The sequence below is a fragment of the Medicago truncatula genome, chromosome 7, assembly GCF_003473485.1.
Source record: "Medicago truncatula cultivar Jemalong A17 chromosome 7, MtrunA17r5.0-ANR, whole genome shotgun sequence".
NCBI lineage: Eukaryota > Viridiplantae > Streptophyta > Magnoliopsida > Fabales > Fabaceae > Medicago > Medicago truncatula.
In genome coordinates, this window is record NC_053048.1 from 47,269,406 (window position 1) to 47,290,045 (window position 20,640).

The 20,640-nt window shown below is 34.8% G+C and overlaps 3 protein-coding genes and 1 non-coding gene across 5 annotated transcripts; 1 reads left to right on the forward strand and 3 right to left on the reverse strand.

The window, feature by feature from the left end:
- Nucleotides 1-793: 793 nt before the first annotated feature.
- On the reverse strand, nt 794-1,957 carry LOC11434744 (50S ribosomal protein L22, chloroplastic). The gene is made up of 2 exons (XM_024770112.2): nt 1,594-1,957; nt 794-1,402 (listed from the first exon to the last, which is right to left on the reverse strand). Exons 1-2 carry the CDS (start codon nt 1,799-1,801, stop codon nt 1,014-1,016), a joined length of 597 nt encoding a protein of 198 aa, XP_024625880.1. The 5' UTR covers nt 1,802-1,957; the 3' UTR covers nt 794-1,013.
- A 2,038-nt stretch (nt 1,958-3,995) lies between these two features.
- LOC11425768 (uncharacterized) lies at nt 3,996-6,917 on the reverse strand. 2 transcript variants are annotated; one of them, XR_003006842.2, is made up of 4 exons: nt 6,655-6,917; nt 4,722-6,548; nt 4,518-4,630; nt 3,996-4,419 (listed from the first exon to the last, which is right to left on the reverse strand). XR_003006842.2 is itself a non-coding variant. In XM_024770133.2 (4 exons), exons 2-4 carry the CDS (start codon nt 6,030-6,032, stop codon nt 4,327-4,329), a joined length of 816 nt encoding a protein of 271 aa, XP_024625901.1. In that variant the 5' UTR covers nt 6,033-6,548; nt 6,655-6,912; the 3' UTR covers nt 3,996-4,326. The 2 variants fall into 2 exon arrangements, 1 of the variants encoding a protein (XP_024625901.1); XM_024770133.2 differs by having other exon boundaries at nt 4,518-5,237; nt 6,030-6,548; nt 6,655-6,912.
- A 2,259-nt stretch (nt 6,918-9,176) lies between these two features.
- Nucleotides 9,177-11,663, reverse strand: LOC11423268 (ankyrin repeat-containing protein ITN1). The gene is made up of 3 exons (XM_003625506.4): nt 10,954-11,663; nt 10,218-10,627; nt 9,177-10,022 (listed from the first exon to the last, which is right to left on the reverse strand). Exons 1-3 carry the CDS (start codon nt 11,465-11,467, stop codon nt 9,198-9,200), a joined length of 1,749 nt encoding a protein of 582 aa, XP_003625554.1. The 5' UTR covers nt 11,468-11,663; the 3' UTR covers nt 9,177-9,197.
- An 8,556-nt stretch (nt 11,664-20,219) lies between these two features.
- On the forward strand, nt 20,220-20,293 carry TRNAR-UCG (transfer RNA arginine (anticodon UCG)). Its single transcript has one exon. It is a non-coding gene; the product is annotated as a tRNA-Arg (tRNA).
- The last annotated feature ends 347 nt before the right edge of the window (nt 20,294-20,640 follow it).

Here is a 20,640-nt window from a genome sequence, read left to right on the forward strand (position 1 = left end):
ATAGTAATTCAACAACATATGCATGCCCTCTTGTAGGAGCAGATACAAGAGGGGTTGCATTTGAGTGTGGAAAAGTCTTGATTAGCTCTGGATCATGGTCTAGCAGCAATTGCACAACATCTGCCACAATTCAAACAATATTTAATAACAGTGTCTACAAAGAATTATCAATATCAAAATCATAACCTGACTCTGACTGTTTGGATAAACAACTTAAGCGCCTATTATATAAGTGATTATGGATAAGCATTTTCTATAACGAAAAAATAAAATAAAGTTAAATTATTTTCATATAAGCTATAAACTGAAGGCATAAGCTATCCTAAAGAGCTTATGGAAATAAGCTGAAAACAGTTTATCGGCGTGTCATAAGTCGTATGTATAAGCTTTCCCAGATAGTCTCACAAGTGGTTATGTCAACAGATAAGTTCAAATAATCGAATCCAAACAGGCCAATAATACTAAAGTAATCACAGTTATAACTTTTTTGGTAGAAATAATCACAATTATAACTAACATTGAAGAAATGTTTCTAATATATAAAAAAAAAGCATTATTTTTATATTTATACCTCGACAGTAGTGTAAGGAAGGAGCTCTTAGACGACATCAAAACATCCTTTCTCAGCAGCAGTAAACAAAGCGGTTGCACTCAACCCATTGACCTCATTGAGAACGCATGACCATATGTCTGTGACCAACTTCAAACTCAACGCCACTGAGCGTTCCCATCAATTGATCATCAATTAATTGAATTAATTTCAAAATAAGTACTCCATAACAAAATAAATTAATTTCAAATACCAATGCCAAAACATTTGATTATAGAATTAAGTTGAATATTCAAACAGTTCTACGTAGTACACTTATAAGATTCACAAAACATTCCTGTAGAAGTCAAAATGCAGAAAATTAATTGAACTACACAATATCAAAATGCAGAAAATTCCTTCAAATGTAATGATAGGAGGAGATTCATAATACAGATGCATATACTTTTTAGCTCAAATAGGATCAAGAGGAACTTGCTTCGACAACAGACTCAGCAGGTAAACCTTTAACTGTGATAGTAATATGACAAGTACGTTTTAGAATCTGGTTAGCCCGTCCTTGAGCTCGTGGTCTTGTTCTTTTCATAGTTCTGCCTTCATTAACCTCAGCTTTACTAATAACTAAACTTGATTTGCTTAAACCCAAATTATTACTTGCATTAGCTCCAGCAGAGAACACAATCTTAAGAATGGTTTCGCAGGCGCGATAAGGCATGAGTTCCAAAATCATAAGTGTTTCTTCGTATGGACGTCCGCGAATTGTGTCGATTACTCTTCGAGCTTTGTCAGCAGACATACGAATGTGTTTCCCTACAGCAACAGCTTCTGCGTAGGATTTGTTGCTCTCCTGAACTGCATTAAATTAAAATGTATGTTAATTGATTTGCTATCATATGCATCTAACTAAACAGATTAATTACTACATTAACAACAAATACATGATGAAATATTTTAACCTATTGTTGATATTTTAATCAAAGTTTGATTAAAATATTGAATAGAATATACTAAAAAGCCTAAATAAGAAGAGAGTAAAAGAGTACCTCCGAATTGGGAAGAGGAAACGTGACAAGCGAAAGGGTTGTTGTTGTCGGGGGTAACCGTTTTGAGGGAAATGCCATTGAAAGAGGAGGAGGAGGAGGGTATTTTGGGGAATTTGAGTAGGTTGGGGCGGAATTGAAATTGAGAAGCAAGTGCGTTATCGCGAACAGGAGGAGGAGGAAGGTTAATGGCGGTTAAAGAAAGAGCCATTGGAGGAAATTGGGAAGGAAGGAAGAAGATGAATGAAACGCTGAACGAACACTTCAACTTTCTCAGCGATAAGATTGGAATTGGATGGATAAATGAAGTGTAGTTTTTTATTTTTTATTTTTTAGGGGAAATCAAGTGTAGTTTTTGATTCCTCTCTATTTTCACTCATTCATAAAATTATTCCTTTCTTTTTAAAATACCCACATATTATGACCTTTAAGAAGTGGAATAACCATGAAAATATCAGTTTAAAAATTCAATTTAAATATAATATATCACAATTTTTAAGTTAAAAAAATATGAAAAAGGAATTAAAACTATGTGATTTTAAAATAGGACGACCAATTTTTAGGCATTTTTTTTATATAAATAAAATTGTCTCAAATAATAAATTAAGGATTCTTATAAGTTTTAGACTGGTGCTAGTCACACTCCAAAAAAAACAAGTTACACCCCAGAATGACTAATATACCCCTAAGTTGAACATAAGTAAACTAAATTTACATTAACTTAAATTGAACATAAGTAAACTTAATTTACATTGAACATAAGTAAACTAAATTTACATTAACCTAAATTGAATAAGTAAACTGAATTTACATACTGAACATAAGTAAACTTAATTTACATTAACCTAGATTGAGTAAACTGAATTTACACTAACCTCTTATATCTAGATTGAATGTAAGTAAACTAAATTTACATTAACCTAGATTGAACATAAGTAAACTAAATTTACATTGACATAAGTAAACTAAATTTACATTAACCTAAATTGAACATAAGTAAACTGAATTTACATTAACCTAGATTGAACATAAGTAAACTGAATTTACATTAACATTGAACATAAGTAAACTTAATTTACATTAACCTAGATTGAGTAAACTGAGTTTACACTAACCTCTTATATACATGTAAACTGAATTTACACTAACCTAGATTGATTGAACGTAAAGTTAACTAAATTTACATTAACCTAGATTGAACATAATAAGTAAACTTAATTTACATTGACATAAGTAAACTAAATTTACATTAACCTAAATTGAACATAAGTAAACTTAATTTACACTAACCTAAATTGAACATATCTCATACCAAAACAAACAATAAACAAATAGAAACTCATTGAAAATGAAATTCATGAAATTCACTAATCTTTATGAATATAGTACAAATCAATAACAAAGATGTTGATTCAAATATTGGTTGCACATCTATGGTGATTTGTGGATGAAAGGGGGTAAGGGTTCAGAATGATCATAAAAGATGGATTTTTAAAAATTTACATGAAGAGGACAATTTTGGTATTATTGTAAAAATTTAAATAAATTTGGGTGTAACTAGTTTTTTTTGGGGTGTGACTAGCACCGGTCTAAGTTTTATTTTGCACCATATTTATTTTTGTTTAAGACTTAAATGTGTGTTTGGTTGTCCAATAGATAGAGTTGATCTTGATAGAATTGATTTTAGTTAAATAATTTTGACTAAAAGTGATTTGTGTTTGAACTTAGCTATTAATTTAAAAATGAAATGAGATTCATAAAAAAACATCAAACAGATTTCGAATGTACCATAAACAACAACTAAGTTAGAGTAAATGTCATGATAAATCGAGAGTTGAATATAATTTTAATCTCTATACAATTATATTTCTCTATAGCTATTGAAGAGATTGAAACGGTCAAAATAAGACGAATACATTTATCGATCAAGGGATAATTTTCTAACATTTTTGTTTTTCTTACTTTTTGATAAATAGATTTGTTTAAGATGGCTAAAAATATATTATTGAAGTAGCTTAAAATAAAATGCACTCAAATCATTTAAGATAAATAATTTTTTTTAGTGTAGCCAAAGCTACTCCATCCTCACAAGAGGTTCCGCCATTGCCTTAAAAATTGTCATATACAATAGGCTTAACAAGGTAACGCATCATCATAGTAACCAAATGCATATGCATATAATCATCATACTAATAAAAATACTTAAATTTTGACATTTTAGATTCCATATATTTGACAGCTCCTCACAAAAATCATGACTATCCCGAAAAGATCCTAAGAAGAATGCAGTGGTTAATCAACCAATGAATCATCACCACAATTTTATTTGATAATAATTATTATCAAATAGTCTAAGAAAACTTGAAGAAACACAGGACTGTTCCAGAAAATGTTCAGCATGAACATCATACAAGGTTCACCACTTTTCATACTCAAACTTCCATTAAAAACATACAAAATCACTCTATAATAGTAAAAGATATCCATGACGATAGCAAAAATCAGAAAAATAAAGAATAAGATGGAGTAAACTTCTGATTCACTACTGTCTCTCTTTGACTCGCTCTATAATTTCATTTCAAAATAAATAGATGACAAAAAAAATGGGATGCAAAGACCTATTATCAAAACACAATTAGCAATAGATATGCTTAACATCAAAGAAGGAAAATTAATCATCCTACGACTAAATCTAGTCATGTTGTCCATTACAACCTTTGGAGAAACAAAAATATCCTAGACTATTTGTAACATAGGGTCAATGTAGCATAGCAAACCATTTGTTAGTGCAGAATCTGAAGTCAAAGCGGCCTTCAATATGTTCAAACACTGCACCAACAAAACCATTAGAAATAGGCAATAATGCATTCAATTATTATACCAAACACATAACAATGCATTGGTGATAGAGGTTTTGATTTTCTTACCTCTTTTAGCCCAAAAGTGACGGCCTTGTTCTTCACGTCATTTAGAGGAATCTCCAGAGACATCAAAAACTCGAAATCTGAAATTGGGCAAGATGGTTTGAAGACCAACTCATCTGTAACCAAAAAGGTTCTATGTTCCTTTACATAACCTTGAGGATTTCCTTTAGATGGTATGGAATAATCGATTAAGCTCAGTTTTCTAACCTTTTTCTCAAGAATCTTGAATACATCGGTTATGTAAAATTCTCCATGGCCGATACTTTCTTTGAAGGTATTACCTTGATAATAACAATAATACGGCATCTTTTCTTCAATTTCCGAAATCTGGTTGCTTAACTTAAATTGACAGCCCATGCGTGGATTAATGAGCCACTTTTTTGAATCCATTGATCTCATATATCTGTCATCCAACTTAAGTATGCTATTGTATATCAAATCCATATTTCCTACACAAGATTTCCCTTCTAATAAATGAATAACAGCTCCCAAAGGAAATGAGAGAAGGCTGAGTAAAAAATCAGCAAATTCTTTACTCACTAGAGCATACAGAATTTTGTTTACAGATTTTTTTAAGACCAGTGTCACACTAAATTTGATGTCACTATTGTTTTTAACATCACAAGGGAAGAACCGTGACATTTCGAGGGTTGGTTTGTTTCCTAAAAGCCAATCTGTAAGAGAGGTTTGGGAAACCAAAGCGTGCTTTAGAAGTTCTAGTACCTGTACAGCACACTAATCAATATGAATTGATGACGAGGAAATTAAAAGAATGGTGTTTGTACGGTTAACACTTACCACCGACTTACTACTAGAATAGAATTTACTAAAGTATCATGCTTAGGCATGACAAATAATTTAACAATCGCAACTATCAAACTAGAAAACAATGATGGCAAAACATGTCATGCAATTTTATTGAGCTAGTAGAGTAGATAAGTTCGTCAAATTCATAACTCAATCAATTAACATTCAAACAATATTCTATCAATCTATGTTAGCATGCAATCATCACTTAATCAATGTATGTGATCTCCTGATTCTTCACGGCTAGCAGCAACAGCAAATCATAAAACAACAAACAACAACAACATTTTTCTATTGCAACCAACAATAACATCAACTGTTACATCAGCGAATAGCAACAACAAATTTTTAAAACAACTAATAGCAACAACAGTTTTCTATATGGCATTATATGAGGAACTCCAATTTAAATTAGACAACAGGACAACCAAGATCATATGTGTATTTCCAATTAACACAACTTCATAATGACCCTTACATCCAACTATAACATGATTAATTTCATAATAAACTATATCCGTATATGATGTTGGTTTCCTAACCTCATTTGGTCATTCAATTCCAAGTACAATTTTAAACATGTTCACAAGCATACCTCAACGAACAAAAACACATACAATCTCCCTCTCACATATGAAGTCAAGAAAGTTAAATATTCTGTGGTGAGTGGATAAACAGCCAGATCAGCAGTAATGATAAAAGTGTTACCATCTCGAACAGATTCTTTGCCTAGATGTTTCGCAGCAACAACTATGATTTGCAGAAGCGCTCAGAAAAAAAGAGCAAGATTCCTTTTCAAGTTTTGAACAAAGAAAGTACTTGTAGGGCTCATTGTCATGGATATAAAGCTTAAGATAGTCGTGATAACATTGAGTCTCCTCTTTTGATGGAAATATCATTTGTTTGATCGTGTTGGTTGTGAAACACTCTCTATCTAGAGCTTTGACACTGGCATAAAATGTGTTCAGACAACCAAGTTGAATTGGCCACTCTCTATCAATCTTGCAATTGTTCCTAAAGGCAGCGTTAGGAAGCTAAAGAGAATGTCAACAAAATCTTTTCCAGCCTCGGCAAATATCACGTTGTTGGTCTCTTTGTCGATAAGAAGTTTCAACTCCACTGTTGCTTCAGTTGTAACAGCAACACCACCCCGCTTTGGTGTAACAACATCATTGTTATTGTTCTCACCACTTGCTTCAGCTGTAATATGACCCATGATAGAAGCAGCTATATATAGAAACACAAATTTACTATCAAAACTCAGAAAAATGGTAATAATGTAACATTAGCATTCGGTTGGCATACGACATTTATTAGGTCTATTTTAGGATACCTTGACCCATAACAGTAACAGCGGCGGTGGATTGGTCCGTGACAAAGCGGCCAGACGGTGATAACGGGTGCTGGTTGGCGGTGATGGGGCGACGGCGAGAGGTATTTGCAGGATTTTTTAATTGTTTAATTTAGATTAGGGGATTTTAGAATTAATTGTAGGGGGATTGAAGATTTAATTTTCCCATCATGGAATGTTGTTGCTTAGAATTTATTTACGTAAACCTATGGCAATATATCATTATTGATTTTGCAATATAAGTCGATTAAAAAGATAACTTAGTATTTTTATTTTTTATTGAAAGAGACTAGTCAATGTATTATTTGTGATACATCTCCATAGTGAAAAATATTTACACATCAATGAGATGAATTATGTTCAATACAAAAATTAAGAGTGATGATAACCCAATATAGATTGTGAAAATGCATAAAGAACTTTTCATATGGGTAAGAATAAGTTATTTGTCAATTTGATGAGACACTATCCATTTTATTTTTGAGAGTTCATCCCTATGAAGTAGGATAATATATACTACAATGTTGGAGATTGAGTTTATACTATAGCTCGTATATTTAGAGGTTGAGTTCACTCCCCTTTACTCAGTTGACGTTGGAGAGACTCTGAGTCTTAACTATGCTATTATTTTGGTTCATGATTTACAACTGCAAAATGTTAATTTTGATCATGATTCAAAGATGGTGGACTACTTTCATAGAGGTCGTAATGACATCGTGAAATTTAGGAGCATTCTTTCTTTGAAAACAAATTTGAGAGCATTCTCAAAGAATGTAAAATTTATTGTATTTACATCTACAAAACTATTATGTCAAGTTTAATCAAAAACAAGCAAATGAGGCCGCTCAAACTTTAATGTCAGTAGCCACATTATCATATTGCTCTCACCTTATATGGATGTACCACATGTATTAACACTTTGATTTCTAAGAAAATGCGCATTTTCTCCTAAAAAATAATAAATAATCACGGTGTGTAAGTGGAAATTAAAGAGAAGCCGAGTATGTTTGGTGCATAAATTAACACATTTATTCTCTGATTCATGACATTTCACGGTCTTTGTTTTGTCTTTTTTGTTTTTTTTTATCTTATTGATAAAAATAAAAAGGCTTAATTGCACTTTTGGACCCCTATCTTTCTAAAAGTTGCGGTTATGACCCCCTAACTAATTTAAATACAAAACAGCCCCCTATGTTTTGATTTTTTGGCAGTTTAGGGGGCCACGTGGCACCTCACTAATGGACTGGGGGTCCAAAACTGCCAAAAAATCAAAACATAGGGGGCTGTTTTGTATTTAAATTAGTTAGGGGGCCATAATCGCAACTTTTGGAAAGATAAGGGTCCAAAAATGCAATTAAGCTAAATAAAAACGCTTGTTCCCATGATCTTAACTCAGTTGGTGGTAGAAATATTGCATAATATATGCAGAGACCATGGTTCGAACCCCTTACACCCCACTTTATTACATTTAAAATGTGTGAGCTCCAGCCACTATGTGAATTGATAAAATTAAAAAAATAAAAACGCTATCACATCTCGCGTGGTGGATAGATGCTTTTATCCATTCCATAGTCTAAAATAAATAGGTACTTGCATTATATATATATTCTCATTCCTTCTGTGTGTGTGAATATGGAATCGTCGTTCTTCAAGTGTCCCATGCTAAATGCATGTTAATATAGATGTTAATTCTGTGCTGAGGAAATAGGCATAGATGGTTGCTTTTTATTTGGGGTTGTATATAGCCGTATATATAAAATACACTATTTACAAGCCTAGTTTAGTCATGTAAGCTTTGCATCCAGTAGTGCATCCATACAATCATCATATGATTCAACTTTCATTAGATATAATTGGTTCTTTTTCATTGTGTCTCATTTGAATCAACCAGTATCCCTTTATTCCTAGGAAGTGGCTTTGAGCTTTGCGTTCTCAAATTATGTCTGCTTACAAAACTATAAGCCACCCCATAACTACTTACTTTATAGCAATTTGATTATTTGATCATCTTTCATCGTAGTTATAAATAATTAGAACGTTTGATGTTTGTCCTTAGGACTATTTATCAGCAATCAATAATTTGACATGGTGTAAGTTTCAGAAGGCGTTAAAGGCGAGTTCCTCTTCTAAACAAGAAAGGAGTAGCTAGGAGATCAGGGATGTGGACCTCACTACAAGTTTCATCTCAACCGAAAGGAGCTAGTTCTTGTCCGGTTATGGCGCTTTCCTCCGCCTTTGACTACATCTGAAGAAACAAGCACAAAATATCAAGTTCACAACATAAATGATAAACATTACAACTAACGGCTTGATGGAAAACCAACCTTTTAAGAAAATGTAACTGGCCGATTTGGCTCCCTTAGTTCTTTCGCTTTTAAACAATACCAAGAAGCCATTTACTTCCATAAAAGCCATCTTTTTTTCTCTATAAACAAAAGAAACCTTAGAGGTCCTTTTCAACGTCCGTCAAATAAAAAAGCATTGAACAAAAGCATCAAACTTACATTGTAAGTGCAAAGTGACTATTAAATAGCATAAATTGGATTTACTTCTGATTCCGAATCAGAATTACGCCATGAATGTGTTCCATTCCTTGAGATCTTCTCTTTCTTCCTCACTCTTCGGTGACGTTTGGATTTGATAACATAGTATGTCATTGTTCCAAGAACACCACCCATTACAATCGCCCCTACAACAGTAACAAGGATTGCAGCCCACAGGCTGCGTCGACCAACTACTATATAAGATGCTGCAACAAATGAAACTGAGGTGCACACAGAGGCTAACCACATCATCTTATTGATCACCTCTGTAACCCTTCTCTCAGACTTTATCTCCCCTCTAACAACAGTTATTTGAACCACCACCACAGCCAACGAAGTGAAAAGTGCAATAGCATTAGAGATGAAAAAGGTCTTGAAAGATGCAGTGTGAACCATCACAGCCATCCCATTATCATGATCCCCACCAGGGACTGTGAAAAGTGCTGCAAATGCAACCGTTGCAAATAGCACAGAAACCACAGTTACAGAGTTGGTAGCATTGTTGATTCCTGCTCTGTGCAACTTGCGTAGCTCCTTGGCAATCCCATTCACATTCTTGTTTGTTTTTCGAGTTTGTTCAAGCTGAAAAGAAACATCTTTCTTAATCTGAGACATGGTTTTCCTCAGCTCGTCCCTTGGCTGGTTGAGATCATTGGCTTTAACTGCACCATAACGAATAAGTGAGTCCTTGATCTCCAAAATCTCTTCTGATATTGGAAGTGCTTCCGCAAGGTCAAGAGGTGTTTTGTGGTCTCTTGTAAGGGCATTCGCATTGGTGTCGGGAAGAAGCAGCAACTCATTCACTATCTGCATCAACTCTTGTGTGTCATAACTAGTTCACTCTTCAAGTTAAAATCAGACATGTTATATTACTCAAAATAAAGGCATCGCTGTAGATGTAAAAACTATGACATATATAACTAGTGAACTCCTCATGGTTTTGCAGGTTACACTACTTTATGTATCATATCAATGTTTAGAGTTGAGCAGCTAAGATGTTACCTCTACCCTCTTCTTCCTGGTGGCTACATGCAATGCAGTATTGCCAAACTTGTCTGGAAGCATGACACTTGCACCATCAGCAGCAAGAAGCAACTTCACCACTTCACAGTTAACCCCTTTGACCGCCATATGAAGGGGCGTTTGTCCTTTCTTATCAGTCCTTCGAGCAAGTTGCGGGTCCTTCCCTAACAATATCTTGACAATATCAACATATCCCTGACGTGCAGATAAATGAAGTGCATTCTTTCCATTGGATCTAGCTATCTCCAATTGACTAGGATCATAAGATAGTAACAATTCAACAATATCCGCATGCCCTCTTGTAGCTGCAGATACAAGAGGAGTTGCATTTGACTGTGCAAATGTCTTGATTAGCTCTGGATCATGGTCTAGCAGCAACTGCACAATCTCTGCCACCATTCACAACAATATATATAACAGTGTCTACAAAGAACAACTAATAATCAATATCAAAATCATAACCTGACTGTTTGGATAAAAACGTTTCTAGCATAAACACTAATCATATAAGTGCTTATGTATAACAAGTTATTTCTATAACAATTGTTTTCATATATGTTATAAGTTGTTTTCATTAGCTATCCTGAAGAGCTTATGGAAATAAGTTAAAAACAGCTTATAGACACGCCACAAATATTTTCTATAAACTATAAAAAAAAATATCTCACAAGTGCTTATGACAATACTCAATGAAGAAATGCATCTGATATAATACCTTTGTGACCTTGATTTGCTGCAATATGCAAGGGATCAAAACCAGAGCGGTTTTTGGAAGATAGTCCTTCTTTGGTGGTATAAGGAAGAAGCTCTTTAACAACATCAAAACGACCTTTCTCAGCAGCGGTAAAAAGCGCGGTTTCACCCAAGTCATTAACTTCATTAACAATGGCAGACCTTATATCCGCAACTTCAGCATCAAACTCAGCACCACTAAGCGTTCCCATCATTTGATCATCAATCTCAGCCAGAATATTCCTAACAGCAGCAGCATCACCGCGTTGCGCGGCAAGATGAAGCTCGGTGTCATTATGACGACCGGTGACCTGTTTAACATATTTTTTCTTGCAGGGTGTCTCGACGAGGCGTTTGCCGGAATTGGAAATGACGAGGGATTTGTTGGAGTTTGAGACAAGAAGGGCTTTGCCCGAAGTGGAGAGGAATAGGGTGGGTCTTGGGGTGGTTGGGGTGTTGGGTTCAGAAAGAGGAGCGTGGCCGCCGGGGTGATCCATGAATGGCCGTCGTGGGAAGGGGGAGTAATGCTACGGAGGGGATTGGATTGGGATTGGGATTGGGATTTGGTGCCCCATTCCTCAACCCTTCAATCCCTCCTCTGTTTTTGTTGATCTGCACCATTGGCGGAATAACTCCAAACAAATATCGTTGCTTTCTTTGGTCCTCCCTCCTATATCTCACAATTTCATATCTTCCCTTTATATATACACACACACATTCTCTTTTTATTATTATCACATCATTCCAAAAAAAAAACCTTACTAGAAAATAACTAAAAAAATCAGTTTTAATTATAAGTTGAACTCAAAATATTATTTGTTTATTAGAATTGAATAAGTTGTTGTCTCCCCGGACTTACCTCAATTGGTGTGTAGAAAACATTGCATAATATATGTAATAGTCGAATTCGAACTTCATATACCTTATTTCGAAATGAATTTCTAAAAATTGAATAAGTTACTTAGATCAAATGAAAGATTTCTTAAACACCGCTACTTCATCCACGACATTCAATGGTTTTGCATGTATGCTTGACTTCCAAAAACAAGTTAACCATCAATGAGTGACCTTAGCTACGGTCGAGGTAGGTTAGAAAAAAACACCTCATTACCATTGTTGATGATGTGTTAAATGTGAGAGTTAAAATCTTATATGGTATGGAAGAGTTGAGATTGAACAACAAGTGAGATGACTTATAAGCTAAATGCTTTAAAGTTTTGAATAAAGATGTGATCTCTAATCTCACTTGTGTTGTTGCTCTTAACAATATATCGATTTGCATTTTTAGTCACTGCAAAAATTGCTTTTAATTTTGGGTCTCAACATATCTCATATTATCAATTTTAGATCTCATTATTGAAAATTGTTTTCTTGACATAGAAAACTTCATAAAAACACAAGTAAAATACATTTATGCCCCCAGCGGCAGTTAACAACCGTTCAAGAATATGCCGGCAGTTAACTGCCGCTCCCACTAGTTAGCAGAATCAGTGCAACATGCACTGGTTTTTTCCAGAAAATTTGTCCTGTTTTACCTATAATTTCAAACGGCAATTCAGGAGGAAATCAAACCGAAACAACAACATCCAGCAATCACAAACATCAATATTTCATAGTTTATCAATTATTCGGCAACAATACAAAAAACCGATAATGCGTTAACGTTTCACAATTGTTTGAAATCCGTCAAATTTTCCACATTACACGTAATGTACATTAATTACTAATAAATGCGAAACTCAAATATATATATATATACACACATACCGTTAAAGGTTAGTTACATATCACCCAAAAAAATTGGTCATTACATTATATATCCCAAAAAATATGTTGGCGCGTATCGACCAAAAAACGGATTAACACCGACCAAAAAGTGTCATATTTCATCTAACAAAAGCAAATCATCTAAATGTTCCATAACTTCTTCAAATTCTTCGTTTTCTTTAACCGGAGTGTCATCAAACATAATTGAATTGTCTTCATTTGTTGGTTTTTTTGGTGGAACTGGTCTCTCTTTGTCCTCAATCTCCATGAGTGCTCGGAAACGATCGCGTTGATCCAAGAATTCATCCTCCCATGTTGCCACCTCTTCGCTCCTGTGTAGCTTCCACTCCGTGGATGATGGAGATAATGGACAACCATCTTTCAATGAAAGAATGACAAAATAATTTGGGATTAAACCAAGGCAAATCATGTTGCTTTTCGGATTAACCGGAGGCGCACCTCTAAGTGGGAAAAAAGTCTCGGAGAGTCCAATATCAAGGGTAGTCATCTCCACCACCGACCTATTGTAACAAGATGCAACGATGTGTCCCATATCCGGCAATGTCAACCATTTGTCGGGAGGTGCAAAGCTACTAGGATTTTTGGGAGGATGCAATCCATCCAAAATGTACTTGTAACGGTCCGCGCTCGCATATACCTCAATGTATTTGTTCCTATGCTCTTTCAACTCTTTAATAAGTGCTCTTCGCACCATAACATGACTTTCTTCCGTCAAACCCTCGCGTTCGGCAATAGCCCTAAACCCACAATGTTCGTCACCAATAACATCCACAATTCCCTCAATGTATGGTCTCATGAATTTTGGCATGTAATACATAGGATTCGATGGATCATAATTTCTTGAAACCAAGCTAGACTTAGGAACCGAAACCAGAGAAATGCCAATGCGAGCGAGCACCTTTTCTTTTAGGTTGTGAAGATTTTTTTCGTGGTGAAAATTGACTTTCCGGATGTTGAGAATCAATAGTCTCCCACTTAGATGGGATCCTACATGTAGTTTTGATTTTTTTGGGAGCTCCTTTAGTTGGCACCTTTTTTGGAGGTGGTGACAACATTGTGGTCTCTGGAAACGCTAACAACCGCATACCCTCTGTGATTTCTAGTTTCATTTGGAACGGAACTCTTTCGAGACGTTCTTGGATACCACGCCACTCCTTCGCGACCGAAAGCAAATCTTCATTACTTTCTTCTTCACCCATATACAACTTATGCCAATGAGGGTGTATCTCATCCAATCGAATGAGCTTGTGGTGACGGATTTTCATAGCAATGAAGCATGCACAAGGTAGGCCATACGACGTCCTTTGAACACAACCACAAGTTTTCTTCTCGATGCACAAGGTTGTCCTAGCACGCGCTTCTTCCACAAAAATAAAGTTCATGGCTTGTCTAGACATGTGACCCTCCAACCCAGAGTACAAAGCGACATCTTTGTACCTATGTTCCAAGACCGTAACGCTCCTACCAAACGATGATTGTATCTCCCCAAATTGGTTTGCCAACATCTCATCTATTTTGTGCCAACAAGTACCCAAATCACCTTTGGAGGTGGATAAATATTCCTTCACCACACCATGAGCTCCTTCAACTCTATTTGTGGTCCTACACCCAAGATGTAGAACAAGGTCCATCCATGCTGTAACACCCCGTTTTCCCAACTTAAAAATTTCATAAACATTTATCAGAGTAAACAACATATAACGGAATATCACACTTCTTAAAATCTCAAAATAGATAACTAATTATTTATCCTTCAACATAAACTTCAGCATAAAAGCAGCGGAATTAATTCAACTTCATAAATAGTCTTGGCACGCAGGCCTCATAAAAGTTATCTCATAAATTCAGTTAAGCAACATAAAAACATAGCATGTACGCAAAGGAAAGAGAAATAGCCACTAAAGTTCCCCTCTCGTTACATATCAGAGCAACCTAAGACTCAGTGAGGCAAGGCTACTCACGATAGCACAAACAACAACCTACTCTGGATTACCTGCAAGTTACTCATACGAAGAGCAACATTTTCAAGCAGAAGGGGTGAAATTTCACAAAACAATAATATTAAGCATACAATTCAACATTATATTTAACAACATAAAACATCTTATTAATCAACATTGATAATAATATATCATAAATCACTTCATAATAATCTCAACTTAATCATTTTATCATCATCGACTCGACAAATGCAACTATGCAACTTAGACCTCTTATATGCATGTGGTACCAATACAGGGCATCAAGCCCCCATCGCTATTTGAGTATTAATATACTTCCAGGGCATCAAGCCCCCAACAATGAATGCTAATGCATGGACTCGACCTCTTAAACAACTTAATTCGACAACCTTTTATATTAGTCCAATAATTTGGAATATCATCATCTTCAACATCTTAGACCGACTCGTGCAGCTTAGTTAAATAACAAACAGCAACATACGCAGTAAACAAACAGCATGACATAATAATATCAATTTCAATTCATCAACATCTTAGGTATACAAATATTCTTCAAGTAATGCATAAACATTATATCACATCATAATCAACAACGACATATCTTATACAGCTTCACAGATTATAATTAACCTCATTGTTAAGTCTTAATCCTACCCAAGGGTTCATCTCTCGACAACTCGTGCAACAAAGGTCGCAAAATCCAATAAGTCACTCTGTTTCTGGGTCACTCGCGAGGCGAGAGCCTCTGCTCGCCGTGGCGAGTTCAGGTCAGAATCCCACAAGTTAATTCCAGGTTCAATCTCATCCTAAATTCTTTCCTAATCATTATTAGACATGTTCAGGCACTCAAAAGCATCTAAGGTTCAACTCAAAAGTCAAAAATACGAAATCTTGCATGCTTTCTGGTCTAGCTCGCTAGGCGAGTTCAAGTGTTCGCCGTGGCGAGCTGCAACGTGCAACTCGCGAGGCGGGGAAAGGTTACTCGCGTGGCGAGCGATGAAGTTCATCATTCGCCATGGCGAGGATCATAGCTCGGGAGGCGAGCGATGAATGTCGCTACGGGCAGAATGCAGTTTTCACCTAAAAATCATCAACTCTCATGGTTTTAAGCCTAATCTCGATTCCAGAATTCATCATAATCATTATCTAGGGTCTAAGGACAGTTTCTACATCTTTTTAACAAGTTTTCACCGTTTAATCATCAATTCTCTCAATTTGACCTAATTTCCGATTCTTCTTAAACTCATCCTAATTCATGTTAAATGTAACCATTGATTCATAGACTTAATAAGATTGCAAAGTTAGTCTCACCCTTACTTTAAAGAATGAAAATCGCAGCCCTCCTTGGTGGTTCTCCCTTCTCTTGGCTTTTTCTCTCTTTTTTCAAAACTGATCGTACGTACGTTATGTTTTTCTAAAACTAGGTTTCCCTATTTATACCTCCTCCAATTATCTTATCTTATTTCTCTTTCTCCCCCAAAACTCTCTAAAATATCAAAACAACCCCTAAACTCAATATTTATTTTATTTTCAAATCTTATTTTATTAAACAATAAAATAAGTCACAACTCCTCATAAAATCATATAAACCACCTCAATCATAATAAATCATATAAATCACACGTATATTATATAAATATAATATAAACTCATCTAAATAATTTCTAGACTCCATTAAATAATTAAATAATTCGAAACGGACGTTACACATGCCCTCACTAGTTTGTCCTTAAAAGGGTTCAAAATGGTAGTTTCAACATATTCAAGAAACTTTGGATGATCCTTACAAGCATCTTGGAATTCCACTAGATTACCCGCATATACCTCTTGAGTAGGAGATTCAACCAATTTTTCCCATGCATCAAATATGGTATCAACTAACTTACTATGACTCTCCTTGTCGACAATCTTCTTTTTCCCATCCACCACAACAACATTTTGTTTAACTTTGCAATCGGTGATGATTCTTGATCTAACATTTTTGCCAACATGGAAATAACAAAGTATTGCACTACTATCGGGAAGAACAATTTTTACGGCCTTCATCATACTCGGGTCCCTGTCGGTCACTACCACCTTAGGCATATCACTATTTGGTTCAAGAAGTTTAAGCAACATTTGCAAAGCCCAAGTAAAGTTATCCTCCTTCTCCGATGTCATAAATGCAAAACCAACCGAATATGTCAAATAGGTTGAGGTGACTCCAACTATTTCAAACAATGGCATTCTATACAAGTTGGTTTTGTACATGGAATCCATTATCAAAACAGTCAGAAAAGTGTTAAACAACTTTACCGATGTTGGATGAGTCCAAAATATGTCTTGAACGGTTTGACTTTCTGATTTTTCTCTTATGTAATGAACATATCCATTCTCTTCCAACTTTGAGATTAGATATTGCATCTCCGTCAAGTCACCCTTTTTTGCCTTTTTGAATTTGTGACGTTCATTGTAGACTTGATTGATATTTGTGATGGACTCTTTCCTTTTCTTCTTCAAATTAGTCAAAATATTTTTTGGTTTCACCGAAGAATCTGTCAAGTCATGTACAATCTTCTTGTCGTCCTCCATTAATCTTCCGGCAAGAAGGTTCCCTGCTACATACCGCACCATCTCATGGTTGTGAACGCCATTAAGAATAGCCAATTTCCAAGCATTGTTTTCCCTCACGACATATCCACGCACCTTGAACAAACACCCACATTTTCTTGATCCCGTTGCTTCATGCTTCACTTATGTCTTCGGTAATTTGTGCTCGCCGCTCCGTTCACAAACCAACTCCAACATAGAATTTCTACCTTCACAAGATCTTCTAATGATAACCGTAAATCCAGCCCTATTTGCTTATCGACGGACCCAACCAAACAATTCGTCTTTATCTTTCCATGTGTCTCGGGTCGAAAATAAATGAGCCGTGTCCACTTCATTGTCACGAAGTTTCCACACATCGGAATTGACGCTTGAAGCCTCAACTTTAACGGAAGCTTCGACCTTAGAGGGAGCTTCAACCTTAATGGAATCGACAACTCTAGGTTTTCGATCACCTGAATCATCACCTGCATTCTCAACCTTATCTATAAATAAACAACATACAATTACTAAACTAATTAATAAGCATGTATCTAATATCATATAATAACATAAACAAACAAAAAAAACAAAAGGAAAAAAAAATTAAATTTTTTTTTGGGCAGTAGTTACTGCCATTTGAAAATTTTCTTAGTTACCAGCGGCAGTTAACAGCCGCTCACACCTAGCGGTGGTTAACTGCCGCTCAAGCTCGTGACAGTACAAAAAACCCAGAAAAATCAATCAAATGTAATGGATTTTAACGTTGTAATACCTGTTCTTTGATGCATATTGTGTGTAGAAACATCATAGCAATCGATCAACAATGATTTGGAAGCAAGATTTTGACACAATTTTTGAAATGAGGATTTTTTTGGGTATGATATTGGTGATGTAAGGTGATGAATGAATAGGAGAGGTAGGGGTTTTCTGGTTTTGGGGGATAAAACCAACGGCAGTTAACGACCGCGGGCTCCAGCGGTAGTTAACGACCGTTGGGGGCATAAACGTATTTTACTTGTGTCTTTATGAACTTTTTTATGTGAAAAAAATCAATTTTCCTCATTATTAACTAGCATATGTCTAGCAGAGGCCCATGTGGTTTGTGGCGGATTCATAATCCTGACTCAGGGGTCCTGAATCAATTATTATAGAATAAATCTTGTAACAAGAAAGGTAATTTTGCTTTCATAATTTTGATAGGTGTGGGGATTATGGTGAAAATATTTGGCATTTGTTTGTTACATGTCCGATGACTATTGAAACATTAAGAATTTTGGGACTTTGGAAGATGATATGACATCATTTTATGATTGTTGATAGTGTATTGTTGATCTATTTTTTCACTATTGCAAAGGAAACGCCTCTTGTAAAACATATTACGTAATGCACGACCATTTGGAGCCTTTGAAATAATTGTAACCTGAAACTTTGGGAGGTGGACATTGATGAGGTCGTTACATCGATATATCAATGTGTTGTCATGTTTTTCCATGGATGGCAGTGGACAAAGTTTCACCAAGCATTAAGGTATGAGTCTCATTCTAAGCAAGATTTAACTAAGTGGAGGAAATCATTTTTGTTGGAAAATTAAAATGTAACGTTGATGCACCTTTTATAGATAACAAGGTGGACATCAATATGTGCATCAAAGATCATCACAGGTTATTTGCCAAAGATAAAACTACACATTAGTCACCTATGATGTCAAAAAAAGAAAGTGAAGCGTATGACCTCTTGCAAGTCATCAAGTGTGTAGTGGAATGGGTGGGGAGTGGATGAAGTCATTTTTGAGCTTGATGATAAAGTAGTAGTAGTAGATAATTTCAATAATCTTTCAAGGAATTTTTCTTATTTTGGTTTTATTTTGAATGATTGTATTTCAAGTCTTAAATATTTATGTCCAAACTCAATTGTGGAGTCCACTAAAAGAGTAGTTAATATTGTTTTTTTTTTTTTTTTGACAAAAGTAGTTAATATTGTTGGCAATGATCTTTTAAATTTCAAAAATACTACGTCCCAAAAGAAAAGTCATGTGACTTTTGTCACGTGGAATTCGAGTAAATATGTGTCACTAAAATTAACAATGAAGATTACAATTGGTAATGAAAGATGCATGGAGACAAAAAATTGAAAGAAAAAAAAAAGAACAATTATAAGGATTAAATGTGAAAATTGATTTATATTTATTTATGAAAGTTAAAAAATATATTTCACCCTGGAATAAATAATGTTTATATATACATTGGGAGCTATAATTTTTATTTTATTTTATGGAAAACTGTATCAAAAGAGCTTCAATTATAAGATGCATTGAACTAAATCTATATTAGGGGCCATGGTGTTGTATTTCCTTTTTCATTCCCACTTATTTTATTTTATCTAGGTTTAATTTTGTAGACTTTAATCGCAGTTTCATGCCGAAACAGATTTCATCCGTTAATCTCAGATCGGAAGGTTCAAATTATTACTCCATTTTATACATTAAAACGATCTCTACAAGTTATTTTAATCGAATTACTAGCAGGCTAGCAGCTATAACCATATTACACACTTGCAGGAAATCTCATTCCCCTGTTTCATTTACCGGCTCTAAGTTTTGTTTGTGTGCTATATAATCTCCACAATGTAAGTCTTATCATCATGAATATAAAACGGGACTACCAGACTATCCAATTAGAATGACTACGAAGAAGGTAGTGTAAACTTCATTTGATTATATTTTTATTTCAATAATTATACTTTACAATTGCTTTTACCTTCAATAATTTGTTATAATTTTTAAAATCAATATTTTGAATAAACACCATAAAAGATATTTTGTTAATACAGAAAAGAAATTCGCCATAAAATTAGAAAAGAAAAAACAGTATTCTTTCTTCTCAAAAGTATACCAGTGTTATAATTAGATAGACACTATTCAAACATCAAGGACCGCATAGCGCAGTGGATTAGCGCGTTTGACTTCGGATCAAAAGGTCGTGGGTTCGACTCCCACTGTGGTCGAAATGTTTTTTTTTAAATATTTTTCAGAGCATTTGAAGGCCATAGAAGCACAACAAACGTGTATGTATTCAACAACGCCCACTTTTAAGCACAAATAGTTTTCTTTTTCATAAGTATATTTTTTTTAATGGAATTTCATTATTTTATCTTTCTTTTAAGCAAGAAACATGATTAGACTTGAATCATTTAAGCAAGAAATAAAAGAATGTGATTCAAATGAGAGATTATAAGTCCCTATGAGTTTAACTCGGTTGATAGGAATATTGTATAAAATATACATGAATCGAAGTTTGAATCTCATACATCCACTTATTTACTTTAAGACGTATAATTCTAATCATTATTAG

Coding starts and splice junctions, on each gene's coding strand:
- LOC11434744 (XM_024770112.2), bottom strand. CDS start 1,801: ATGGCTCTTTCTTTAACCGCCATTAACCTTCCTCCTCCTCCTGTTCGC. Junction 1,403..1,593: donor TTCCTCTTCCCAATTCGGAG/GTACTCTTTTAC, acceptor AATTTAATGCAG/TTCAGGAGAGCAACAAATCC.
- LOC11425768 (XM_024770133.2), bottom strand. Junction 4,420..4,517: donor TCACTTTTGGGCTAAAAGAG/GTAAGAAAATCA, acceptor TTGTTGGTGCAG/TGTTTGAACATATTGAAGGC.
- LOC11423268 (XM_003625506.4), bottom strand. CDS start 11,467: ATGGATCACCCCGGCGGCCACGCTCCTCTTTCTGAACCCAACACCCCA. Junction 10,628..10,953: donor AGCAAATCAAGGTCACAAAG/GTATTATATCAG, acceptor GAATGGTGGCAG/AGATTGTGCAGTTGCTGCTA. Junction 10,023..10,217: donor CCAGGAAGAAGAGGGTAGAG/GTAACATCTTAG, acceptor GAGTTGATGCAG/ATAGTGAATGAGTTGCTGCT.